The sequence below is a fragment of the Channa argus genome, chromosome 15 (assembly GCF_033026475.1).
Source record: "Channa argus isolate prfri chromosome 15, Channa argus male v1.0, whole genome shotgun sequence".
NCBI lineage: Eukaryota > Metazoa > Chordata > Actinopteri > Anabantiformes > Channidae > Channa > Channa argus.
In genome coordinates this window covers 22,445,839-22,473,594 of record NC_090211.1, presented here as the reverse complement: position 1 = coordinate 22,473,594, position 27,756 = coordinate 22,445,839, and the positions used below count along the sequence as shown (strand labels likewise).

Here is a 27,756-nt window from a genome sequence, read left to right as displayed (position 1 = left end):
TCGGGCCGAGAGCTTTGTGACCATCATGGCGACCAAACTTACCAAACCCCTCAGACCAGTTCAAACGTGTATCACAGTGTTGTACATGAGCACGATAAGAGCGACGCTCATTGAAGTGATGTGCGTCTCTACGTTCTGGTCAGACACCAGCTCACCTCTGGTTGACCTGATGTGTCCGTGAGGGGTTTCAGGGACTGTACGGAGTGTAGGTCAGCTGTGTCCTGTATCAGTCACAGGAGTCGCTACTGAAAAAAAACAGAACGGAAAATCCCACCGGGACCCTGGTCTTCACCTGCTAATAATCCTAAAAACATAACAAGACAAAAGTGCAAAATTCCAACAACAGCCAAAAAAATTAAAGAGCCACAGGTGATTCAAAACTAATGCAGAGACAACACGAGCACAACGAGATGGAAAACCAAGTCAAGTCGTCCACCAAGGATCCTCATGTCCCCAGCGAAGACACTGAGCCCCCAGTGGGTCTGTGCATCTCAACAAAAGCGTCAAAGTATTAAAATGTAAATACCCCTTCGTCAGACTAACACACAGAGGCAGCACAGTTTCACTACGAGAGAGTGAGCTTCTACCCAGAAACCTTCTTACTGCCAACACATGCACATATTCCACTGACACGCTGCACCATCAGCATCTTTCAGTCGTGACCCTGCTGGAAACTTACCCAGCTGACACCTGACATGAAGGACAAGATCCACCAAAAGCCAATCACCTCGTTACCTCAGACCCGTCACTGATACGGGCGCGTTTGTTTTGGCTGGAAAGATCGTGGCATTAATGTGGGGTCAACAACAGACCTGACTGAAGTGTTGGCACAGGGTTAGAGTGAACCAGCAGGTGATGCACCGGTCGATGAGGTGCTGATACGATGATTATGATCTAAGCATGCAGCAAGTTTCCTGCAAACGCCAGGTAAAACCAGCATGGCCCCCACACGCAGATAAGGCTCAGAGATACATGTAAAGGCCTCTATCAGAGTGCAGAAGCATCTAATGAGCAGGTCCTGAAGCCCCAGCAACACTGCTGGTATCACCAAAGATCAACCTCAGCCCAATTCTCAAGGTACTTCCAGACCTTCCAACTGACAGTTGCAGGCTGTGGACGATTAAAACAAGTCATGTGCGTTAACACTTTTACATTGTAAAAGTTGAATTAAAAAAATCCAAAAAACATCTGCACAGCTTCAAAACCAACAACGCCGAACGCGTCGCTGCAGGGTGGAGCAGAAGACCAGTGGAATAACAGTGTGGAAACTGTTTTTAGTTTGGAAATGACAGAGGTCTGGCAATTATGTACAAAACTATTTTATTTCAAAAACATTATCCCAGAAACATGAAGTCAACATCTAATATAGTCCCACATATCAGTTCTAATTCCCTTTGTCTGACGTCTTTAACAAGAAGGTTAAATCTTAATCCCTATGTAACAAGAATACACATCTCATAATAAAACAAGCAGATAAAATACTTTTAAACCATATTAATAGATGACTTTACGTTCATGCAAACATTTAAGATGAAACCTGCTGCTTCTCTTATAAAAAGTAACAACATAGAAAAAATTACATGTTTGGATGTGAACGGCGTTGGAAACAAAAAGCTCGTAAACCAGAGAGCGACACCGTGAAGACTGGAACCCAAGAGTCCTACGGATCCGGCTGGGCCTTGTTTTTCTTATTCAGGATTTTGCGCAGACTCTCAGGCATCATGTAGGGTCTCTCTGGACTGCCATCATTCCTCTCAAGATCCTCCACTGAAAATAATAAAACAGTGTTGAAATTAAAGTCAAGTCCTTGGAGCCAGTTTTTATTTTAACTACTGTAATTTTGTTCTCTAAAGAGCCGGAACGATGGTTCCTTTTTGTAGATGCTAAGTGGAAATTAAACATGAGCTTTTATTCACCAAACATTGTTCTGATCTTTCCTAACAGGTGAGCTTCCTCTGTATTGCAGCAGCTGCAACATTTGCATTATTTGAGCTAATTAGAACTTTTTAATGAAGGATGCAAAGTTTCTAACGAGGCCTCTTCACCTGGAGTAATGTGTGCAGCTGATACAGCTTTGAAGCTAATGCTGCCCAGTCTGGGACCTTTCACTGTCCCTAATAAAGAAACGAATAAACTGGAGTGTGATCCTGAACGTGAGGGGAAAAACCTGCTGCTGCACAGCTGTGACTTGAACAGAAGGTTTCAGAGCAGCAGCATCATGTCAGGTTCACAGAGAATTGAATTGAAGCTCAGCTTCAGCTTTTTATTCGTTCAGCAAAGTAACAGAAACAAACTTTACAGCTCTGCTTGTTTTCAACTTCCTCCAAAGTTGGTGTTTGAGGCTCCTGCTTTTCTCCACATCTGGCCGCAAACTCCTGTTTGCACTCAGCATAGCACCGAGGGAGGTGGGCAGGAGAAGGTTCCGGCAGCTCAGGGAGCGTTTTCCTTTTTACGTTACAAATAAGCTTCAATGTTCTAATAAATGTGATAAACTTTGATTCTGTTCCAGTTTCACGGTAAAATGCATCAAACAGTCACCAACATGTATCTTTACCATAACTTTAATCCCTCGGTTTTACAGTGAAGACTTGTTGCCGTAAATACTGTCAAATCAGTTGAGCCCAGTAAAAAAAAGGTACCGTGTGCAACCAAACAACCCAAACACCAGGATTCATCTAAACACAGATCTGTTGTGACTCCGTGTGTAAACAGAAATTACAGAGCAGTAACTGCACAGTGCTAATAGAGCAGCACTAATAAGGACGATGATCACGATGTGATTCGGGTTAAATGAAGTGTAGACAGTTCTGTTCCAACACGCTCACACATCACATCCCGACTGAATGTTTCATCCTGCACATGCTGTAAAGACCTGTGTCCATGACAGTGACCTGGTTTCTCTTTCTAAGACGGTTAAGAAGTCACTCAGTGGAGAAAGACGCCTGAACACAGTCACCAAACAGCAGGTAAACGCACCAATTAACACCAGAGCTGCAGCTGTTTTCTACATGTTGGTAAAAAACAAATACATCAGCCGCTTATTTCTGGACATCAGGCACATGAATGGCTTCAAGCTTCTATTGAAAAGTGGCAGTGGGAAGAACAAATACATTTAGAAATGTTCATTTGCATCGGACGTCTGAATATGATCATAAATCCTCTACAAACCATCCTAGTAAAAATGAGGACAGGCCTTAAATAAACCTCCAAAGTAACAATGTCCCTGTGCAACTTCTACAACACATGCTTGATGTTTTCTAAACCTGGTTCAGTTTCTGTTGATCCAGTTCCAGCATTTGACAAATGGATCATCAACAACAACAAAAAAAATGCTTTACTATTATTTTGTGTCCTCCTGTTGAAAGGCGGATAAAACAGAGGAGAAACAAAAAGCCCCAATCAGCTTTGCTCAGTCTGCACCTCTGATGGTTGCAGCAGAGCCACTTTAAGGCACTGCCACCTTTACATCTGTGGGATAAGACGAATTTCCCAACAGGCAACAAGAAAGCAGCGGCTCCAGAACTGAAGATGCTCTTCATCGATAATAGTTAAAAACCATGTGGCTGGACGGAGGGTCTTTGCCCATAAAACCCGTCTAAGCTGCGTCCTCCTGCTGAGTCGGCCGCGTGTCCTCACGGTCCAGTGGCTGAGCCGGAGACCGATCGTCAGCGGCCATCTTCCACAGAATCTCCCGAAGTGTTGGCGACATGTAATAAGGCCGTGCGGCTGAACCGTCGTTGCGCTCCAGGTCTTCACCTTATTGTGTGTTTGTGTGTGTGTTAATGAATGGAACGGAAAGTTAAGGGAAAGTTAAGGGGGTTAAAAGGGGCCAGTAGGGAATGGGAGGGGGAGGCGAGTTGAGAGAAGTGAGAAAAGAAGAGAGACAAAACAGAAAGTCAAAGAGCAAGCAAAGGAGCCCACACCAAGCATTTCAAGCTGAACGTACTGTTATTTGGAAATCTTGGAGACATTATTCATGCAGTTTAGACTTAGGCACAGCCCCACACCAAAGAGCACAGTGGGAAAAGCTTTAATTCAGTTGATTATTAGGGTGCAGAGCTGACCTGAGCATACGTCAAATGATCCATATCAGCTACAATACAATGTGTTACTTTATCTCCCTGAAGTCGAACATCAAGCCACTGCTCCACAGAGCAGCTTCCTGCTGCAGAGGAGTTCAGACGCTGAGGTTTGTAAAGTGTGCACTGATTCTGCAGCAGCTTCTCTTGTTGAAGCAGAGCTAGCGCTGCATTCACTGCTTCAGGTGACAAACGTGGCTTCAGCGTGACATTAATTATGTGGTAGCTGGTGTCTGTCTGTGAGGGAAGATGCTCCAGTCTAACACCAGCTACAGAGATGTTGTGTCATATCTGAAACTTAATTTGTTCGAACCAGGACCTTCAGCATTTGGATCAAGGAGCTTCTGAAAGATGTGTTCAAGATTCAGGAGGATAAAGCTGCGAGATGCAGATTTAAACATTACGTCACTGTTAAGCTTTGAATTCAGAGCACTGAGAGATTCATCTGCTCTTCAGTCCAACGTGTTCCATAGATAATCTACAAGTGTCATGAAAAATGTCCAAAGAGCTGAGGAGGTGCTACTTACAGAAACAGAGGAACAGAGTGTCCACGCACATGGAGTAAACGCTGAAGAATCCGTGGGCGATGAGGTAGGAACAGATCACCACGGTCTGGCGACGACAACAACAAACACGTCACTCATAACACACAAGGAGACTCAAAGATCACAAAGGGGAAGTGGAACATCACCTACTGACACTTCCTGCTCTCGACTTTGGTTTGGTGCATTTGTGAATGAAGCAGAACTGAAGCGTGAGGTCATGGTTTTACGGACATTAACAGGTGTCAATAAATTGTCCAGTTTGAAACAGTTAAATCTGACTCGTAAAACACGAGAGGAATTTAGGACAAAGGAAACGTTCTTGCTTCTTGCACTGACTTAACAATTGTCTGCTCGTGTTGGCAGCATCGGACTCACCAGGATGGGAACCCAGTAGTAGTGGAGACTGGGAGCTGTGCTCTGAAAGGCCTTTACTCTGCCCGAGAAGAAGAAGAAGGCAAAGACCCCTGTGGAAAAATAAAACCCAAAAACAAGTCAGACATCCTGCAAAATTCTAGAAGCTGCACCAAGTATCTCTGTGTGTAAACGCATGAATATTGTCCCTAAGTGACTTTTGTGTTTTCATTTATTTTGTGGTTATTTAGATGGAGCGACGCTTTATTTGCTTTGAGGAAAAAGTCACTGTGAAGGCTCAAAAGACAATAATGTAAACCTACAGAAACAGGGACGGCCCAGGGAACCCGACAAGACACGTCAAGTCCTGTCTTCTACAACAATGTTTTCATAATTAGACAAACTACAGTATGTGTCTTCATGTCCAGTCCCAAGAAAAGTCATGCTTTGTTGATCTTTGTGACTTTGGCGAAAATGCCGGGAAAAGCAGGGAAACTACGAACAGCATCATTACTTTTTCTCCACTACTTCATGGACTAATAAATGAATTCACGTAAACCTGTTATAAAGTTATGAACAGGCTACACACAGAGCTCACTGTATTCACAAAGTTCAACTGGAGTTTTATACATTTGTAACGCAGTAACTGTACACAGCACAAACTGAGGCGACTCACCTACAAGTCCAACAATGAGCAGTTTTCCCAAAAACAGGAGGAAATCAGTGACTTTGTCCAGCACTGCCACCCTGCAGGGGGGAAAGGTTTTATACATCTCCTCTGGATTTATGGAAAAGGTACAAAATTCACCACTCACATGGATCAGAGCTGATGTATAAAGTGACATGAAGAAAAAAAAAAAAAAATACCTCTACAAGTGCAAGAGGTGAAAGCTTCAGCTGACACTCAGAACCTCTTCTCGTACCACAGCGTACTTACACAGTGGTACTGCCAAGTACAACTTCAGACTACTTTTACAGGTGTTGGTTTGAACTCACCTGATCATGTTCCTCATGAGGAGGAAGAAGGCGTCTCTGGCAGACGTGCAGAAGTTCTTGCCATAAATCGCCACCTGGAGGCCAAACACGCTTGTTACATGTACGTTTGGAATAATACTGCAGTACAGTAGGTTTCACACTTCATAACGAGGTCGGGGAAAGTCACCATGATGTAGGCGTTTCTGTTGAGGAACTTGATGAACTTTTCCAGGCACCAGAAGCAGCATTTGAGACAGCACAGCACGAACTTGGCAAACTTGTTCTGCGCAGCTGTGGACAACAGTGATGGACACACGAGCGGACAATTAGACACAAGAGACAAGTCTTTCACGTCATCTCGAAGTACAAATATACATCAGAAATAAAAAGCTGGTAGAAAAGAAGGTATTTTAGCGAGAACATTTACTCAAATATTATACATTTACATCACCTGATTACATCCATTTCATGCTACATCTACTCTATCACATTTGTCTCACTGCTTTAGTTCTGACTTTTCTAATCCCCGAAAACCACATGAGCTTAGTTCTAACAATGTGAAATATTAAACCAGTAGTTTGATTAACGCACAGTTAATCCAGAGTGTAAGAAGTATGAGTGGTTTCCACATCCCCCCAGAAAGATGTGGTTCTCCACGGTTTTAACTAAACAACAAACGTCAATGCGATTTGTTCTTCTGGACTCGATCAGCAGCCTCACGTTCACTGTGTGACCCACAGACCCACTGAACAACCTGACCGTTTCAAAGCTGGGCCACAATGTAAAATGTAAATAAGGTATGATTCTCAACTTATGTCAAGTTAGATTTGAAATAGTACAAAGACAACATCACATTTGTTTGTGTTTCTTTTTATATCTGCTCTATTTGATTTAGAACAAAAACAAATGTGATGTTGTCTTTGTACTATTTCAAATTAAATCTGTTTTTTTTTTTTTTTTTTTTTTTTTTTGTTTTTTTACAAAAAGTTGGGACCAGGGCACAAAGAAGTTGGTGTAATTAATGAGGTTAATGGGAGCAGGTCAGTATCACATTTGGAGCATTGATGACATTTAAAGACTGAGGTGGAGAAGCATCACTGTGGAAGAATGTGGGGATTCTACCACCTACAGCTCAAATCAACACTCAGACATTCAGCTCGTGTTTTTTTTTCCCAGCAACACAATGTCAAACAACATTCTGCAGGTATTACACCAGCAAAGCTCAGTGGTAAGAGTCCAGGTGTCAAACTGAAGACAAAAACAGGACAGAGGACACCTGTCAGAGGACTGCTGAGGACATCCAATCCTTTATCAAGCAACAAGTTTCTTTTCCAACTGAAAGCAAATGCTCTCAGTTCCTAAAGAGTGTTGGTAAGAGAAGAGGTGATCACATACACACACACACACACACACACACACACACACACGATCCAGATTTTTAAGACATGATGCTGGTATCAAACTCACGATGAGCAAATCAAGATCTCAAGCTTAATGAGTTTTATCTTGTTGAATAAATGAATAAAAAAAAAAGACATAAATAAAAGTATTGAAGCATATTAATAATAAATGTAATTTAGATGTGCTGTCTTTGTACTTTTACAATTAAAAATAGTATCCATATAAAAAAGGATTCATTTTCAAAATTTACATTTTACAGTGTCCCAACTTTTTTTTTTAAATTAGATTTGAATACTTTGTACATCACTGTGCGGCTGCAGCCGACTCGATCAAAGGTCGTGTTTGCCAACCTGTGGAACCCAACCTCTCTACTGTATCTGCACAGAATTAACAAACCGCTGAGCTTGTGATCCAGATACTCCAACAGAACCCTGATGATCTGAACAATGGACAGGATGAGGGAGCCGAACGCCAGAGTTCCCGTGTGATACCTGCAACAACACAAACGGCACGTTTTGCTGTGCGTCATGTACGAACTGTAAGAGGACGACAAATTAGAGAATCAACAGATGGACCACACACACCTGAGAGACCTCCCTAGAGCCGAGAACACAGGGAAGGCGGGCATGTCGTCCGGTTTCACAGAGGCCCAGTAGTACGAGGCGAAGGCCCCGGCCAGGGTCATCTGTCCCAGAGCCGTGACGAAGTTGGCACACCAGAAAAAGAGGAAGACGTTGTAGAACTGCAGCCCGATCAGGTATTTGTGGTAAACGGTTTCTCCACCGTAGAAGGCAAAAAGGCACTTGGAGTCCGGACACTGGGTCTTCATAGTACTGGTGGAGTAGTTCTGGGCACAAATACACAGAAAACAATGTCTTCATGTGTGATGTGGACGTGGATTAGTACAGTGTACAGCTACAATGAGCAAAGTTGCTATTAGTCAACTCATTAATTACCCCGTTAAATTAAACTAATCCCCATTTTAAGCCAAAACCTGGATGAACAGATGCACAAGAAGCAGCAGCAGAAGAAAAATCATCATTAATTATTATTATTATTATTATTATTATTATTATTATTATTATTATTATATCTGTATTTCTGAAATAAAAGGAACTTTTACTGAAGAAAATGACTCCATGTGCCACAGAAAGCCTGTGTTTGCAGCAGTTGATGTTCACACTAACCACATTTGTAGCAGTAAAAACTAAATTCACGTACAGCTGGGTTGCACTTGCTCAGCGAGTAGTCGCACGCCGACTCATTGAACACCTTGTAGATGGGCTCGTTTGAAGTAGACAAGAAACTGATCGGTTCTGTTAAGGATTGATTAAGTCCTGCTATCTTGTGAACAAAGTAACATACATGACATATGAGCACAACCAGCCACAACATTAAGACACCAGACATCAGCTGGAAGCTGGAAAATACCAATTCACTTTGCCTCCCCCCCTCTCCACCCCCATCTGAGATGGTATCGTCCAGCTTGTAATGGACTTAAAACACTTCAGAGCACTAATCAGCAGTGGGTTGTTGGAAAACAAGCAGAGCAGGGGTCCTTAAGGCCAAGGACTGAGAACCTCTGGGTTAGAACAAAAACAAATGGGCAGCATTAGGATTTGAGCTGAATAGAACTGTGATGGTCTAAGATCTAAAGATCTGGGACTATTTATAATACAATAACATCTTTGTGTCCTCGTACACGTTAACCTGCGCAGGTAAGTGGACATGGAAAAACGTTCGTGGTTTAAGTTAATCGATGACGACAGTCCGTTATACTCAGGTTTCTCAAGAACATTATAAAAGCGTTTAACATTTGAGAGAGACGTTGGCAACGAGCGTTATATACAGTAACTAGAACGTTACCTGAAGTTATTTTACCTTCATATTCCTGTGTAGACTCTACAGTCCATGTCCACATATTTGTTATTTGTCCAGTGGACTGAGGAGCATTTTACTGTCCAGCAACTCATTCTAGAAGCTTTATTGTTTTCTTGCCACATCTGTGACAACTCTTCTCCAGGACAATTCAGACAAATCCACTACATTTATCTGAGATCAGGTTTTTAGCAAAAAGCTGATGAAAATTATGTTTTGTTGGATAAAATTCCGAATTTCCCGACCTGGAAATCAGGTTTACCAACGTAAGATAGTGAGTGAGTGATGTCCTGAAAAGAAATTCATTTTGTCTACCTGCAGTTCCAAGGTTTCGTCTGCATTCAACCAAGCATGATCAGCCATGACTGACTGTGACTTGAAGGATACACAGCAGTAACTGCCCAGTAGGCGACGACTATGGCCAGCAGGAGGAAGGTGAACAGTGGGTAGAAAAGGGAACACATCACATGTCCAATGGCTCTGGAAACATAACAGCAGTATCTAGTTTTAGGATCTGAGAGAAACTCTGGTCACATTTTTTTCAACTTCTAAAGGATTCACAAACTTTTAAGTACCACTGCACAGAATTATCTCAAAATGTTAATTCATATCTAAGTGTTTTTGCTCTACATGTGCCGTCCAACCTGCTGGCTTCTTTGATGAGAGCGATGGCGATGAGGAGCCTCTTTCTGAGGAAGATGAGCAGCAGGATGATGATGACCTCCACGATGCAAAGGATAATCACTGGAGGAGGCAGAGGGACATGTTGAGTGCACATCCCAGCTTTTTATAGTGTGACAACATGAGAGTGTGTGCTGTGTACTGACTGAAGGCCAGCCAGGTCTGTCTGATCTGCAGGTAGACCGAGAAGTCTGTCTGGAAGCCCAGCTGCTGTATGGTCACGTTGGCGCCTGCTTCTCCCTTCAGGGCAGCGTACTCCATGTAGCAGTGGAAGATACCTGCAGGTACACAAACGCACCAGCACGGCGCTGTCACTTTATGCTCCGAACGGGAAAGAAAGGTTCATGTTTCCGGCTGAGGGCACCTGGAATAACTTGCAGACGGAAATACATTTATATTTTGCTATCAGACTGAACTCAAGTCCGGTGTAATGAATATTTCATAGTAAGAAATCATTGTGCACATTCAGTCAGTCTGCAGCCGATGAAAACATATCTGCTCACATTTAAAGGTGGAATTACATCCAGTGTGGGGCGATGTTTGAGGGTCTTAGGAGGTCTGGATAGAGAAACTTTCCTCATGTACAGGTCCACATTACAATATTAAAGTACTTTCATAGCAATAATACCAACAACTTGACATTTTAAGTAAACATTTAGTGGGTAATTTTTTCCGAATGTAATTTTGGTTTGTTCAGTAGCAGCATTTCACATTCCCACTTTCAATTTGGCTTCTTTTCCTGCGCTTGTCTTCTCACTTTATGTTTTACTTGGAATGCAGGTTTTCCATGAATCTATTCAGTGCAGGCTCACCCTACTCTGCCTGTGATTGGCTGACTTTCTCACCTTGACCAATCTTAGTCCTCATGCCTTAGCCAGCAATGAGTACTGGCCAATCAGAGACTCCTGTTGTGACAGGTGGCACCAATGAAGCTTGTGCATACTTTTAAAACCAGACCAAACGTAGTGCTCAACTAATTAGATGTGAAAAACACAAGACAACAGCAAGAGTCTGTGGTGTTTTGGCTCCTACCGTATCCTATGACCAGTATCAGCAGGACGATCATGACCCAGACCATGATACCAGCCAGGTAGCGCAGGAGGACAATGAAGAGCAGGCTGGTGAGCATCGCAATGACCAAGCCTCTGCAGAGAGAGGAAGAGAGAGAGCGAGTGAGCTGAGGGTCCAGTCTTCACACACAAACAAGGTCACAATCAGCAAGAGGTGGATTCAGTGACTTACAGCAGGATCCAGTACCAGGACTGAGTGAAGTCCTCAAAGATTTTGGTGACCACCTGACGAGCTTCCATCACCACAGTGGCGTTCCTGTGGAAAGAATCTAGTCAGTTCGAGCACTGGGGAATTTTGATCTGTGGGTCTGTAGAACTCAGATCAGATCCAGCTGCTAAAAAGAAACATGGAGGACAGCAACTGTCTTACTGCAGCACTGAGTTTGTGTACGAATCCCAGCTCTAATTAAGTCTTGTGAAGGTTCGGTGGTTTGGTATATAACCAGTAACAGCTTAAAAACTGAACCTGATCTGAAAACATTGAGGCTCATGTGTTGCATAGAAAGAGGTTCTTAAGTATCTTCCTGTATGTTTTTGTGCAGACCTGCTGCTTTAGAGGACGACTGAACATTAATTTACAGTAGAACAATAAATTCATTGACATGTAAACTCACGTGACACCGTTTATGAGATCCTTGGCATCTACCATTTTTCCAGATCCATCATCAAACTGGGTACTGTTTCCCACAGTTATCACGTTTCCAGTCTTACCCAGAGAGGGGAAACACCTTCGAGTGACTGCCGGACAGAAAAAGAAAAAACAAACAGTTTTATTTAATAAAACACAATTATTTCTGAAGTGAAGTCACTGTCTCCTCTATTCAGTTCTTGGTGCTTTTAGAGGGTCTGGATCATGATCCTGAGACAGAGTCTCTGACACTGGGCCGTTTGTTTGTCTCCAGAACGTCTCCACCATCTTCTGCTTTCACCGTTTTCTGCAGTGAAGCAGCTCCAGAACAGACCTGGTCCTCCTCCCTGGTCCACAGTGGGGATGTTCTTCTCTTCTTCTGTCACCAAAAAACTTCAAGATTTTCAAGAGGATCCAACTGCAGACATCAGTTCTGAGGACCCAAGGACTGCGAGCCAATCAGAGGACTGAGGGTCCAACACATGAGCTGCATCACTTCAGATTCAGAAAAAAGTATCAGGGATAAAACAGCACGACTTTCATGTGTCATTTGCACCTTTTCAATAGAGGGTAACTGTGTCTTTTGTGTAGAAAATGTTCTTCTGTGTGTGTTTCAGAACAGAAACCACTGCTGGAGCTGCCCTCAGTTTATATTTGACACTTTCTCTTTGGTTGGAACAGATGAGCAGAGTGACGGAAGAGATCTTCATGTTGGTTTGTGATGGGGACGTCGTCTTCTTCATTTTCTAAATCTAATAAGCTGCCGACTCTCACATTTGTCTGTCTTCTCTCCATGAACCCATTTCTCAGCTCGCCTCACAGTGTTGGACAGATAAATTCTGCTGTGATGTTCCCAAACTAATCCACAATGCATCAGTCACTACGTCACTGTCAGAATCCAACGTGTCGGTATGTGTGTGATGATGGAGCCACTTGTTGAGAACATCAGCAGCTGTGCTCCGAGGAACATTGAGCAACTCGGACACGCTCCTGTAGTCTTTACCGTCACCAAGTTGCTGATTGTTTTCTACTTCTCGTCTTTCCCTCGTCCACATTCAGTGCGTTGTGACTGATTCTGAGACTGAAGACAACAAGCTGGAGTCTCTCTACTGTCCACTTCTGAACACTTTTCAGGAGGAAAGGAGCTTCGTTTCAGGGTCAACACTTTTACCTGTGTCTGCATCGACTCTCGGGACGACTTCTAACAAGAGAAGGATCATTTACTGATAGACAGAGGTTACACTCACATGACGTGCTGGGGATCAGCGTGGCAGGACAGAGACCATTCTTCAGGATCTCTGGTGCTTTCTGCAACAAAGTATATGCAGACAATAGGGTGTTTGAAACGTTTTGGATGTTTAAAATATCTGAAGCGAATCAGTGTGAAGAGTAAAGCATAAACTCACCATCTGATAGGTCACCTCCTCCTGGCAGAACTGCTTGTAGTAGTTGAAGTCATTCTGGCTGGTGGTGGCTTTGACTAAAGTCATGAACTTACTGGGGCAACTGTGCACACAGATCTGAGGAGGAGGCAACATTTGCAGCAGGGTGCAGTTTTACAACAAGCAGGAAATAATTTCAGTGGAAATTGCACATGAACATTAAGTGGAAACAAAAAAAACTGAAAAGTTCTCATCATTTAAGCCCATTTCACACAGTGAATAAGTAGGTACTTGAAGTTTAAACGTTTTTGCATAAGGACCTAAGTCAGGAGACAGAGAGGAGGAGGTGAAGTGGTTAACAGGCTTTAATGAAAATATGAAATGGAAAGAAAACAGCCGGAAACCTTCCCCTAAAACGAGGACGGAAAAAGATGGTGCGACCGCTTTAAGGAGGACTCAGACAAAACACACACGTAGTCCCACACGATCTTAGCTCGGTCGTTCTCCACCACCTTTGCAGATGTGGACTTCGGGCCCGTAATCGACACAGATGTTTCGGTACACTATGCCAGCCACAAGGGTCTCGGTGTTCCACGTATGCCCTGCCAGCTAGCATCTTGGACGCCGCTGTTATGTGCTGGATTGTATCAGGGGCACCTGGCGTCCGGCCTGGTATGGTAGACCCTAGCTTCTATTGATCTTGTGCTTAGAGCCTTCTCCTGTGCTGCTAGGACCAGTGACTCTGTGCAGTCTTTCAGTCCAGCCATTGCTAGGATTTTTTAATAGCCACTTCTTCTATCAGACAGCGGTAAATACCATGCAAGGGCTTCTCCTTCCATGAGGTTTCCTGCTCCTGTGGTCTCTGCTGCCTGTTTTCACTAAGCACATCATCACATGGGGCCATCTTCCTGATGGATTCATGGATCTTGGTTGTTTCATCCTGGATAGTGGCTCTGATGCTCAATAATCCTCGGCTTCCGTCCTTCTGCTTAGTGTAGAGTCTGAGGATGGTGGATTTGGGCTGAAACCCTCCATGCATTGTAATGAGATGGACAGACAGATATAGGGCAGAGACGAACAGAACGAGTGCACATACAAGGATCAGTCCAAATTAACAAAACCCACATAAGAACATGAACAGAGACTAACAGACGGGGATAAATAAAAGACCAAACCTCAGAACAACAAATAAAGGAGACGAAGGACGAAATCAGAAGTCAGGAGCCAACAAACAACAGGAAATAATGTCGAGGGGGATAAAGAGCACAGGACAGGAATCCAAGCAGAGTCTGGTGCTAAAGGGTTACAGACAGCCAGGCTGACTGTCGGCATGCAGAGGTGATCTGAAGGGGCACCGTGGGAAAAGCTGGCTTTAAATAGACTGGAGAACAGGTGATGAGGACTAGTGATGAGGTAACAACTACAAAATAAAAGTCCGTGAGACGGAGTGAAGCTGGTGGAAAAACAAACTGATACCCAGGTCCAAAGCATGACTGAAGGACTTGGACTTTACTGAAACATGTTTGTTATCACGCTACTTTACTTTTCTACTTCACTACATTTCAGAGGAAAGACATTTAGTTCCTTTACAAACAAAACGTGAGGAATTTAAAATGTGATGAAACATGATTCTTTGGTAAAAATTAAACACTCACTGTACAATAAACTGCCAGAGAAACTGTATTATTTTTTGTATGTTCTTGGCACCACATGTTTGTTTTATGTATATCCAGTCACTGCAGCTCTGCCCTTCTACCCAAGACAAACTGCTCCCACAGGAGACAAAAATAAACCTAACCTACATACACGCTCATAAAATATGAAACATTGCTCTGTTGCTGCTTCTCACGTTTTAAGAATTTAGATTATTCATCAATTCAATTCCAAACGACTTGGTTGAGCAGCACAAACTTCGTCAATGCTCCCCGTTTTCTGAAGTTCTACACGGTGAAAGAAAACTGATGGATTATCAAGTCTAAAACAGGGAAACCTCGCTCCAATGTTGCTCACGATTTAATGCATCAGTTTTAATGAAATCACATGACTTAATGAGATTAATTCTATTTTACTTAATACTTTGGCTGTATTTTACGGCAATAAAAAAAAAAATTCTGTACAAACAAACATACAACAAATAAAACTTGAAAAAAGCTCATTTAACCACTTTTGTTCCTGCAAATCTCAAATGGTGGAGTGCAAACATTATGGAGGGAAGTGTAGTTTTACAGCAGCAGGAAAGAAGAGTTGTCACCTGAGTGGTTGGACACTGGAACTCGAGCAGCACCAAGGGGCTGGCGCACTTCATGATGTTGAAGTAGAACAACAACGTCTTGTTCCTGTAAAAATGCAGAACAATTAAGAGAAGAGTGGAAACATACTCATACACACACCCTGGACAGGAAAACGACTCACTCCAGCGGGGTCCCGACCTGCCCACAGAACTGCCCTCGACTGTCTGTGGGGTAGATCACCTTCCTGGGGTCACCCTGGGACCAGGCTGGGTGCACAAAATATAAGAGAAACATCATAACAAGTCACAAAGAGGTCAATTTCAATGTGTGGTACACAAAGCAAGTCGCAGAGAAGTTTCCTCACCAAGTATTCCCACAGCGAAATAAGCCAGAATGGCAATAATGAAGAAGATGCAGCATATGATGTCTGTGCAGCCCCTGGGAAGGTGGGAGCAACATTTGGAGGGTTAGTAATGTCATCTGGATGCTGCAAAGCTGCAGGTAAAATCTCTCTCTCACCTGTTGTGGATCGGGCCTTTGAAGGACGGGTCATACTTCTTCGGCTCGCCTGAAAGAGAGAAGATCACTCGATGAACACTGACTGCTGAAAATCTTTTACCTGAGATCTGCAGCTTTTAACACCTGTGTTTGTTGGGCGTGCTACTTTATCCATCCATGATCTACTCCAAACAAAGTGCTCCACTTCAATTCTTTACTCAAGTACAGAGTTCATGCTGCAAAATGTACCTTAATTCCAAAAGCAGCAGTACTGCAGTAAACGATTTCTCTGAATTACTGATGAAAACAAAGTGTTTTAAATACTATTGAAATCAGAGCTGTTGATAGCATGAATCCAGTCCAGACTTATTTCACATGAGCCCCATAAAGGTTATGCAGAAACCTAAAATGTGGAGGTCTTCAAGGAGAGAACCACTTCAAAAACCAGATTTCTGACTAGTTACTGTAAAAGAAAAAACTAAACATTTCTTTCATTTCTTCTAATCACTAATTGACACTTTTGTTAGTAGCAATAAATAAGCAAATGTTGTGGTCTGATATTAACCAACCACTCTAAAAGCTGCTTCATCCATATTTAATGCTTCACTTTGAAGTTACTCTGCTTCCCATTTGTAATATGAGAGCGAGATAAAATTGTTGTTTAACACACTAAAAATCTCATTTTCAGTTCAACAGCAACAATGTTACACACAACTTGAGGACAGTACTGCATCGGTATTACAACAAGTCCCAACCGTCACCCGTGCCTTCAACTGCAGGACCACATTCCAAACTACACACTTTGAAGAATTTCAATGGGAGGCGATTTAACATTTACAAACAGTTACACACAGTTTTTGCCCCCCACCATTCCTGTGAAGGCCCTGCAGACAGACACGCCTGGAAGACCGACAAATTCCTCCCTGGTGACTAAGCAGCAGCATTTTGAGAGGAAGCCATTCCAAGCAGCACTTCCACTAGAGGGGGCCACTCATCATACACACTCTGGGTTTTCTCATTACAAACATACACAAACCTACACTCACTCAAACAGGCACTGATGTGCAGACTAAACTCAAACTTGTCTCTGAAGTGGCCACTGAAGTGTCATGTACTGTAGATGGCTGCAAACCTAACCCTCCACCTGAAATATTAATAATTGATAATGATTAGTTATTAAGCTAATACAACTTTTAGAACTAATAGTTATAAAAATTACCTTTAATTTGGGGTAAAAACACATTTGTCCAATAAACTAAACATTTCAAACTTTTGCACCCAATTGTTCTGCATACTTTACCCAAATAATATTTTTTGTACTACTAATCCAAATGTAGTAAAATGCGTTTTAAAATGGTAAAAATCTCCAGTGTAAGTGGCTCCAAAAAGTGCTGAAACATATCAAAGATCCTGTGTGAAAGTACTTGGTTTCCACGATGAGGCAGACAGACATTTTGTCTACATGCAGCACAAACGCCTCACTGGTGTCTGACATTAAATGATGGATGGTCATCCTGACTGAACCAGACTTTGTTACTGATCCGCTGGAACTTCGTTGATAAACCCATTGTTGGGTAATTAGTAGCTCATTTCTGAGTGTACACATGAAAACTACTGTGCTCTTTTTTTTTGCAGTTTCCACAGGTAGAACAGATTTTTGCATATGTAGCTTCTGAAACACGGAACCATAAGGAGCTAAACCAGTTTCTATTTAAAGCTTTGCTGCATCATCACCATCATCTGGCCATGTTTATTGCTTGTTTTCATCAGGTTCCACTGCGTTATTAGGGTGGGTCCTGTCAGTTGGATGATGTACTTTGAGCTGCTATTGTTTCTGCAGGCATGCAGGTCATTTCAGAACAGTGTGTCAGAAGGAGGAGGCTAAACTACTGCTATCAGACCAAATTATCTACCAGCTATAAAAACAAAGTGCCACATGTTGATCAGAAGTCACTGATTATCAGGCTGCAAACTCAGCCATCCAACAACAGCAGCTTCAGCAGAGAAAGTCATTTCAGAAGAAAACAAGAGAACAGAGCGTTATAAAGGATCTTCAGTTCATTTAAAACTGTGAAGATGGAGCAACAAAGAGAAAAAAGGGATTTAAGGACAGTAACAGAGGTAGTGATGGAAGTGTAAGGAGAAGGAAAGGAGAGATATTATAAATTTAAAAGAAGTGAAACAAGGAAGACAGAAGGATAGAAATCAGAAAGAAACCAGGAAATAAAAACTGAGAAAAGTAGGGAAGAACAAAGAACCAAAGGATGTATGTAAAGAAGAAAACAGCATTTTAAAAAGGGAAGACATTGGAAAAAGCGAATGCAGGAAGAAAGGAGGAAAGATGGAGGTGAAAGGAAAATATAAAAAAAAAAACAAGGGAGTGAAAAGGGAAAGAAGGAAACAATGAGGGACGTCTTCAGAAGGAAGACAAAAGGGTGGAAGGGAAGTCCAAGTGGAAATTATAGGAATGAAACATGAGAGAGAGGAAGCATGCAAAGAAACAGAATCAAGCAAAGAAAGAAAGGAGCTTTGAGAATAAAAAGGAAAGGACAGTAGGAGGATAAGGATGAGTTCAAGTGGGAGGAAAAGGTGAAGGAAACAAGGAAGGAACTGTTAGATGAAGGATGGAGGAAAGAATGAAGTGATGAAAGTTGAACAAATGGAGCTTTAGCAGCTTTTGTTAACCAACAACAGGACATGACAGCCGCCATGTTGGTCTTTGGATCTCGGCCCCTCAGGGTGCAGACAGGGCTCCGTTGTTCACCGTGGCGTCTGTGCATATTAATTATGTATGTGGGCAGTGGGATAATGCTGCAGAAAGCATTTACCAGACAAGCACTCAGAGAGGTCACAGCTTCCTGTTGGAGAGAGCAGGGGCGTAGCTTTTCATTCACACAGTGTGACCAGGTTTCCAACGAGGAAATTCCACGTCGATGATGGAGATACAACAGGTAAAAATACGCACCGGGCAGCTTTGGTTAAGCTGGATGCAGCTGCACTTTTACAAGAGAAGCTCGTTTGCTCACAGAATCAAACATTTGCACAACAAACTCCCACTGATAAACGAGCTCCCTGCTCTCACACACACCTGTACAATCACACCCATTCTCTGCCCACAGCGTGTTGACTTGCTGCTCCACTTTCACTCCCAACTGTTCACAATCACAGATTCCTTTTTAAGCACATAAAGATGTGACTTTCAGTAGTTACCGTTCTTTCCGTAATATTGCCCGTCTTCAGGCATGTTGAAACTCCGTTTGTGGGCTATTCTAACAAGCTCTGAGCTGCTTCACCTGCTCTTCCTTCCTCTATGCCGGCGTAAATGAGCGCTGCCAGTAGCTACTGTGGAGGAGAAACCAGTTCTTCCTGTCCCTGAAAAACTGTGTGAGCAGCAACACCCACCTCACTCTCACACTTCCCCACCCCCTGTGCGGTTTAGTCTGAAAATACGGCCTCTTTTCAGCCCGTGCTCCACCTGTGCATCTCCCACTACCTCCGCCCGCTCCCCTAACACCTCCTCTTGTCTGGTTTCTGTCTCCTTCCAAACAGAAAAGTGAACTCGAGGAGAGCTGGAAAAGTGTGGAGGAATAGAAGGAGGTGGGGTCTGCCACTGCTGCACAGGAGGAGGAAAGGTTGTGTGTTTGTGTGTGTGTGTTATCAAAACCATGTGTTTGGAGGAAACAGGGCTGAACTCCAGTGCCTCCAGTGGAGGGTTGCGTAGCTGCTGCAGAGGTGGGAGGATTAGTTTCAGGTGTGCAGGAGGTTTCTGGCTGTAAAAAGCATCACTCCCATCGAGGGAAAATCCAGAATATTTAATCTAAAACTCATTCTGTGATGTTGAATTTCTTCTCCAAATGCCTCAGAGATAAAACAGATCTCTGTTCTGCACTCAGCAGCCTGAGGCCATCAGAATATTTCTAAATGAATCTTAATGGGATGGAAAATCAAGTGTGATTAAATGATTGCATTTTACTCAGCATTTTTCCTAGTTATAATGGCAACTTGTACTTAGTGTACTTTTAAAATCTTCTTCAAACTTTGTCTCATATATACTATGTGACTTTAAGTGTTTGCAGAACTGCTCCAAGATCAGTTATTGTCTAACAGCAGACCATCCCACACTGAGTCAATCCCAGCTCACAGGTGCTGGGAAGGGAAAAGGTTTCCAGAAAAGGAGAAAAGGGTCGGGGGCAGTGTCCTGAGGGTGGAGAATGTTCTGCCCAGAAACAGAAAGTTATAAAACTAATGTGTGATGTATGAGGTTTAGAACTGCATAAGATGGAGACTTGAAACTCTGTCGATGTTCTTCTCTCTTCCTGGATGTTGAAGCTTCTTTACTGATGACACAACATAGACTCCACAGTGTTTTCACCAGTGCACATCGTCTTTGTGCCACTTTATACTTGTACTCCACTACATTTCAGATGGAAATGTTGAGGTTGACGATGAAAATTTGTTATATTTACATTTGTTTTTAAAGTTTATAATTATTTTATGTTGCTCTTATACTATAAAATATACATAGTTAATTTTTTTATTACAAATAATAAAATGGTTTAAAACGTGTGCGTTTGTATACACGTTTGATTATTTAAAGGTCTGTATTTATTTAAAAAAATATTTAATAAATAAATGTGCAGTCCTGTAAAAATGAGCTAAAAGCAGCTGTCACATAAAAGGGAGGGAAAAGTACAAAAGTTCTTCTGAGTGAAGTGAATGAAATCGCTCACAACTAAGTTCAGGTTCCTAAAAATTGTACTTGAGTAAATGTACTTAGTTACTTTCCACCATTGTTGGGTTGTATTGCACATTATTCTCATTATATAAATCGCAGTTTTCTGAATTTTTACAGGCAAAGTAATTGTTTATTCCATCAAATCACTCAAATTATTTTGAAGGATTTTTATTTGCTTGCAGTAAATGTATAGAAAGTAAAGAACATGTTTTCCAGCACTGTGTGCTTACAGATGCTGACAGGAGTAGAACAACAGCTGGAAAGACTCAGAGTTTCCATTTTATTCTCGTTTCATGGCCAATTCCCTCAGGAACTGTGGCTCTGCTGTTGCTTCCTAAACAACAAAACATTTTTAGCATAGTCAGACGAAGTGAAACCTAGGCAGATATGTTCTGAGGAATTTTAATTCTTGAGTCAAACGCCAGACATCCGACAATTGTCATTTTCCCTTTTAAACTACTTTGACTTGATGCCACACAGTGGTGCGATGCAGGCGGCTTTGTGAGGGGAAGTAACCGAGCTACATGATTTGTGGCACTTTTAATCTGTTCAAAGTCGTCAGATTAACCATCCGTTAATTCAGCTCACCGAGTGCTATGTACAAGTCCTGTATTCAAAGTATTAGAACATTATCATGTCAACGTTTTCTGTCTTTTTTGCTCTTTTGCCCTTTTAATGTCTGTTTTTTGGTTATTTTCAGTTTTTGAATTTGTGTAACTTTAGGTCCTTGTTTATCATGTGATGTCCATGTTCCGGGCACCCTGACCCTTCCCTACCCTTTGGTTCGACTTTTAGGACAAGAGCAATTTATCAGGTATATAAAGGCCTTTATTTAAAATGTAGGACGGCTCATGAGATTCATAAGTGAACTAGAAGATGCTTAGTATATATTGAGCCGTGGTCTCGTGGCTTTTCTGTTTCTCAGCCTGCTCATTTTACTCTTTATGAGATTTTTCACATCAGACTTTTATTGTATGTCACTGCAGTTGTATAATTCGATTGTCCCTCAACCTTTTCCTGAGCTGGAATTCTTTGCTGTTCACTGCAAACAGCTGCTTTACTGATTAAAAATATGTTTCTCTCCATGACCTGTCATTTCCTGAAGAACATAATACCCAACGACAGAAGGAAAGTGTTTGTCTTTCAGTAATAAACAATTTTCATAAAACACACAAAGCTTAAAGTCCCTTAAACCATCTTCACACAGAATAAAGCAGGTTTACATACAATACCATAAAAAAAGCTCTATGACTGACTCATAACAGCTCTGGGAAATGTCTCATTTCTCTACAAACGTATTTCTTCACTTCCTCTCTCACACATTTCATAGTGTGAAGTTTATTTATCTGTCCCTCACAGTGAAATCCTCAACGCGGACCAGAACCCTAAACATCAGTGGAAAGTACTTCATTTACTACGTACGGTCCTCAAACGGCCACTAAACTGTGGTCCAATTTAGCCGCTGTTGTCAATTTGGGTTTTTTGAAGTTTTTGGTGGCTCAGTGGTAGAGCTAGGGCTGGGATGCAGAAGGCTGCGGGTTCGAATCCCACACCACCAGGTGTGACCCCGCCCCAGCCACCGAGGGCAAACTAGGTGCCAGTCCCAAGCCCGCGTAAAAATGGCAGGGTTGCGACAGGAAGGGCATCCGGCATAAAATCACATGCCAAATCAATGTGTGGAACATGCTCTGCTGTGGGAACCCCAGAGGGGTCTTTTGGAACCCTCTGGACCCTCCCAAACCGAATAGACCTGATTTTAGGGGCTGTTGCGTAAGCTGTGATAACCATTACAACTTTAGAGCGGAAAAATATTTTGATTGATATTTTGAGGTGGTTCTCTCTTTGAATTTGGAACAAATTTGGACTGGACATAAAGACAGGAAACTAGAGAAATCACTTTCATACTGCAGTACTGCTACTTTTGCATGAGAAAATAATCCCGAACCATGTCCAACTGTACAGTCATTTCATGTTCAGCCCCCCCCCATGTCTTTCATCACAGTAACAGGGTGTGGAGAGTTCACATTCACATCTATTTATAGTGTTACAAAGAAACAACTCTACGATCACACACAGACCGTTCACAGGAAAATCAACTGGAAATTGTTTGTATATGGACTAAAATATTTTCACACAACAACATATGAAGCAAATTTCCCTCCCAGAGACAAGATACTTAAATGTCTGCAGATGTGGGCCTTTCAACTTTTGTCTCTCTCTTTTTTTTTAAATAAAGTTTGGCTGCGTGCACAGGAGATTCTGTTTGTGTTGGTTTGTTCTTTATATACTCTCATGCACCACATGCATTCAGTTACCTGAACTCTAACATCGTGACACACCGAGCATTTAAGCCAACCCTCCCTTCACCGTTTATGATTTGTTAGCGTACAGTAGCATAAAGGGAGCGTTCCCCTTAAAATCCTGTCTAACCGAGTGGGTGGTGGGTTGGTAGTAGCACTGTGTTTAGAGGGTGGGTCGTAAAGTGGGGATGTATTGTGCCAAAAACAAGCGCTTCCAGAATTTTTAGAGCAGACAGAGAGCAGAGTCTGAAGCCAAAGACCAAAGCAAATCTCATGACGGTGGCTTTAGAAGTTAAGCAACAATTTGTATTCTCTGTATGTGACATGATAACTTACCACAAGCCACAGAGAACCAGCCACAGCTACAGCGAACATATTGGAGATGCAGCCCACCCCTATGATTTCCTGGGGTCTGCTGACCGCAACACTAACATCATTTCCTCATCTCTGGGGTTATTTCTTTATCTTGGGCACACACACAAAGTGAAAGCGAGATATTGTCTGGAATACTTTTTCTCTTACTTACCTAAAGTTGAGGCTGAAGAGCATCTGATCAAAACATTTACTCGTAGTACATTTACTCAAGTACTACACTTTTTTACTTTATGATCAAATACATCTTAGACTTGTAAACTTATCCTTTTTGCTCAAGTACATGTATCTGAAAGCTTATGTTACTTTGCAGACTCCTAAAACAAAGTTTATTAAAGACATATTGACCCATTAAAAAGGAAACTCAGAAACTACTGAACAAATTAACTAAAATTATTGGAATCAATATACTTATGTAGAAATATTTCAATTCTAAAATACTTTATACAGTGTTGTCCATAAAGTTGGAATAATTTTGTTTTCTTTGGTTTCAAACTGTGGTTTCATTTTCCCTGATATATTTGGAAGCAATTGATGAATAAAGTTTTGAGAAGATATACACTTTATCCATAAAGAATAAATCCCACAGTCACAATAATGTCATGAGAAGCGGTTTGATTCCAAGTTTATGGGCGACACTATATTTTTTAATAACTACATTTATTCGACAGCTTTAGTTATTTGTGTATTCAAATTAAGAAAATAACAAATTATGACTAATAAGTTGTGTGTACACACACGCACACACACACAGAGTTTAAAAATACACATAACCGTTATTTCCTCACTGTCTGACATTAAATCTGACTAAACCTTTCCTGTTTTAGGTCAGTTAAAATTATTAAAATTAGTTCTTTTAGCTAAATGCCAGAATAATGAAAGAAAAATGTTTTATTGCTTTCTTCAAAATCAGAAGTAACCCTCTCTGCTTTTAAGTCTCGGCTTACAACCTTCCTCTTTGATAAAGCTTATAGTTAGTTACGGTCATGCTGCGGTAGGCTTAGACTGCTGGGGGACCCCCCTCCCTGATGCACTGAGCTCCTTGACACGACATTTACTTTGTGTCTCTCTCTCTCTCATAGTTGTCTGTCTCCACGGTGGTAATAATATGTTTATTGACGTGAGAGATCTGAGTAGTGAAAATAACAGGTGCTTTTATTGCTGCCACCCCCGTTTCACAGAGACTTTTCTGAAGACAGGGAGAGAAGCCAACATCAACAAACTCTGCTACTGAGTGGGACGAGTAAATGAGTCATCACATGCTCCCACATCCAAGTCATTCCTCCTCTGCCCAGACTCATTTATTCTGACCTAAATGGTCAATCAGCCTCACACCACACTGAACATGCTTTTGTATTTCAGACTGAAGAGGAGCTGGTCCTCAGCAGAGGCTCTGGATGGTTGACAGAGATGTTTAGGGTGGCTTGTTGGTAAAGCTGGACTACAGAGGACATAAGCTGTAAGAGGCTAGAAGTAATTGTGCAACTGCAGCTTGAATAAGGTTTAACAGACATGAAAGGGGGGTCAGAAAGGTTTGAGATCAGGTTTCAAACCTAAATATGGCTTATAATTACACATAATCTGCAGCAAAGCCAGGGTGTATTACTGCTTCAGATCCTTTCATTGAGGTTTCTTTATATACCTCAGTCTGAAATTAGTCCAACATGTGAGTCTGTGGTGGATCCTATTGCACAGCCTGGGACACCCGCCCTGTGCCATGCTCAGCTCTCTTTTTCAGTTTCTCTCTTGCTGCTCCTTGTCAGCTGACTGTGATTAAGATGTGTGTTGTGCTAAAAGTTTCCAGAGAATTTTCACACTAATCAACATTATTGCTTAAGTGAATTTGCAGCCACGTCCCCACCGTCTCCTCCTGTGGGTTTAAATGCAATTCTGTGTCTCCTGTGTTACTCCATTTGTGAACACTTACTGTGAGTCCAACTCATGCCTACATCACTGAGTAGGCCTCAGGCACGGGCACAAATTGTGATGACAAAGAGAAACAATATTCTCCCCGCAGTGACACAAAATGTTCTCAAAATATCCAAAATGTCCCTAAACACATAGAAATCGTCAACAAAGTCATATAACGTGTCCTCAACAAGACACAAATTATGCAGAGTATTCACTAAGACACAAAATGTCCAGAGACAGAATGACTACAGAGGTGACAACAAATGAATCGTTTAGTGCCCTTAAAGACTCTTATTGCTGCCAGCTAGACTGTCAATACAAGAATTCTCAAAGAGACAGTGTCGGACTTTGGAACTGTCCAAGTAATTCGGTTGGATTGGCTGAGCAGCAGCATTGTGCCGCCTTCATGTGAGGTTGGTAACATGACTCAGTCACCTGTCATGTGTCAGCACAAGACAAAGGTTGTGTGCAGGGACGAGGAGGACACATCACGTTACAGTTTCAGCGAGAGAGGAAAGCTTCCTATCATCTTTCCTTTCATCATCCTTCATACGCTGTACACGCTGAGTTCAGATCATTGTCCGCATGTTGTTTTGGCACAGTTTTTATGCCAGACGCCCTTCCTGATGCAACTCTCCCCAGTTTCTACCGGACTTGGGACAGGTGCTGCACGGCTGGGGATGGGATGGGCCGTAGGGGGTTCAGTGTGTTGCCCAGGGACACTTTGACATGTGGACATGAACCTATGGTCAGTAGGCCTCCACTCTATCAACTGAGCCATCAACATGCTTCATAAGCTAAATATGCCAATAACAGCAGAACAATTACAAAATCTCTGCGGGAGCCAGTTGTACTGGCCCTAAACAGGAATATGGTTTGTCTTATGTGTATATCATTTATTGCATAATTACTTTCTCTGCAAGCTCCATATCACCAAGCACAGCTGCCATAAAAACACATTTATGGAGGTGTACTTACAGTATGGTGGTAATAATCACAAGCCCACAGAAGCAGCCCTAGAGAGTGACAACCAGTGCAACAACGAAGCTTTACAGCCCTTAAAGCCAAACAAACGCCATCCTCACATCATGAGGTTTTTCTTATACGTTATACATGAGCTCCTGCTGCTTCCATACCCGTCTGAGGAATGTGGCACCAATTGCACAACAAGGGACAAACTGGGACACTGTACGCTGCTGTTCCTCAAATGTTCAAAACGTGACGTTACTAGTCCCCATTTATTCACTGTAACTGTGGGTGAACTGACTATAGTAAATACATTGGCCCCACGTGTGTTCTGACGCCTCGCGGAGCCGACGGTCTTTTTCTGCAATAGATAAATTAACGGTGACTTTTGGAAAAGCCCGGGAGGCCGTTAAAAACCCCTCACCATTTTTTTCAATGTATTTCTACAATCCACAGACGATGTTCTGAACAACCGGGTTATGTAACAATCAGTCCACCGAAAGATTGGAGCGATTTCTAACTCGTTTCCAAAGTATTTTCACTGTTTCGGAATCAAAACAAAGATGGCGGCTTGAGCGAAAATAGCGCCGTAACAGGTACAAAATGGTAAATGTTTTTTTTTTTTTAATCGTTGCAGCAAATTATTTTTCTCTCTACAGATTGTTAAATAAACATCGTATAGTGATACATGTCTTAAAAGGACATTCTGGAGTTGTTAAAACATCGCTGCTTGATTTTTTACAGAATCCACAGATTTCTTCACTGATTTAATTCCTAAGTAACGAAACTTACAAACTGCGGCTCGTACTTGTACTCATGTCTATAAATACTACAATTGTCAGTATAGTGTTATTGACAGTAAAATACTCCAAAAGATTTGATAATGTTTTCAACTGAACTCTTTGCGGTAGAAAGTCGTAGTGTCGGTTGGGGACAAGTTAAAGTGACTAGCAACAGCCGTCAAACTGCAGTAATACGCGAAAATACTTCACTGTAATACTCCAGTCAGTAATGTTACACAGTTAAACTACGCAAATACACGCAATGAGCTCGTTTCTAGCGTGGAGAGAAAACTTCGGCTGTTGTTGGTACAAATCAAGTGAACCCGTTTGCAGCTTTAAGTACTTACCGTATTTTGATTTCTCCTCCAGCTCCATGTTCACCAAGGGTTTCTCCGTGGACCCAGCTGCAGTTAAGTACCTCCAGCCTCGGCAGCAGCTGCTTGAGCTCCCGGAGGGTTTATCGCTTCGCACAAGTCTGCTTTAAAAGAATCTCCCAGTACTGGGAGAGATTCCTGACAGGAGAAAGCCGACCAATGACAGCGCAGCGTGTGGTGAGTGACAGGGCCCTGCACCAATCAGTGGGCGAGCGCAGCACCGTTAACTCACACAGGAGGATTCCGCCCACTGAGCTGTTATTGCTGTCTAATAAAGAACCAAACAGTCCATAGCAACTACTCGTGAAGCGTGACGCCGTCTACGCCAACTGTTTCAGTCCATCATTACCATTTCACTGTGAACGTTTGCTGTCTGGAGCGCAGCAAAGCAGTTGCAGCATAACTTTTTTTTTCTGGCCTGATGAAACTGGAGAGAGCATTAATTATAAAAGCAAAGTATTCATTCATAATTCACCTCACGGGTCAGAAACCGCCTGGTGTCACTGCTGCATGTGAGTCACGACAGCTGCAGAGGTGGATGAGCAGTGGTGAGGATGCCGTCCTGTTTCTGTGAAATGGTATCATTTCCCTTTTCAC

At 42.3% G+C, this 27,756-nt stretch overlaps 1 protein-coding gene across 3 annotated transcripts; it reads right to left on the bottom strand.

Annotated features, from left to right (window-relative positions):
• Positions 1 to 1,303: 1,303 nt before the first annotated feature.
• LOC137100064 (choline transporter-like protein 2) lies at positions 1,304 to 27,292 on the bottom strand. 3 transcript variants are annotated; one of them, XM_067477679.1, is made up of 22 exons: positions 18,930 to 19,124; positions 15,741 to 15,789; positions 15,586 to 15,659; positions 15,403 to 15,487; positions 15,242 to 15,326; positions 13,015 to 13,128; positions 12,856 to 12,916; positions 11,595 to 11,718; positions 11,153 to 11,236; positions 10,943 to 11,055; positions 10,057 to 10,188; positions 9,874 to 9,973; positions 9,617 to 9,709; positions 8,573 to 8,657; positions 7,936 to 8,198; positions 7,748 to 7,842; positions 6,138 to 6,241; positions 5,972 to 6,045; positions 5,652 to 5,722; positions 5,000 to 5,088; positions 4,607 to 4,691; positions 1,304 to 1,767 (listed from the first exon to the last, which is right to left on the bottom strand). In XM_067477679.1, exons 1-22 carry the CDS (start codon positions 18,961 to 18,963, stop codon positions 1,661 to 1,663), a joined length of 2,121 nt encoding a protein of 706 aa, XP_067333780.1. In that variant the 5' UTR covers positions 18,964 to 19,124; the 3' UTR covers positions 1,304 to 1,660. The 3 variants fall into 3 exon arrangements, with proteins under 3 accessions (XP_067333780.1, XP_067333779.1, XP_067333778.1); XM_067477678.1 differs by lacking the exons at positions 1,304 to 1,767; positions 18,930 to 19,124 and adding exons at positions 2,546 to 3,756; positions 27,133 to 27,292; XM_067477677.1 differs by lacking the exon at positions 1,304 to 1,767 and adding an exon at positions 2,546 to 3,756 and having other exon boundaries at positions 18,930 to 19,203.
• Positions 27,293 to 27,756: the final 464 nt, after the last annotated feature.

Coding starts and splice junctions, on each gene's coding strand:
- LOC137100064 (XM_067477677.1), bottom strand. CDS start 18,963: ATGCCTGAAGACGGGCAATATTACGGAAAGAACG. Junction 10,189..10,942: donor GATACTGGTCATAGGATACG/GTAGGAGCCAAA, acceptor GTGTACCTGCAG/GTATCTTCCACTGCTACATG. Junction 5,089..5,651: donor GCTCATTGTTGGACTTGTAG/GTGAGTCGCCTC, acceptor ATTTTTCCACAG/GGGTCTTTGCCTTCTTCTTC.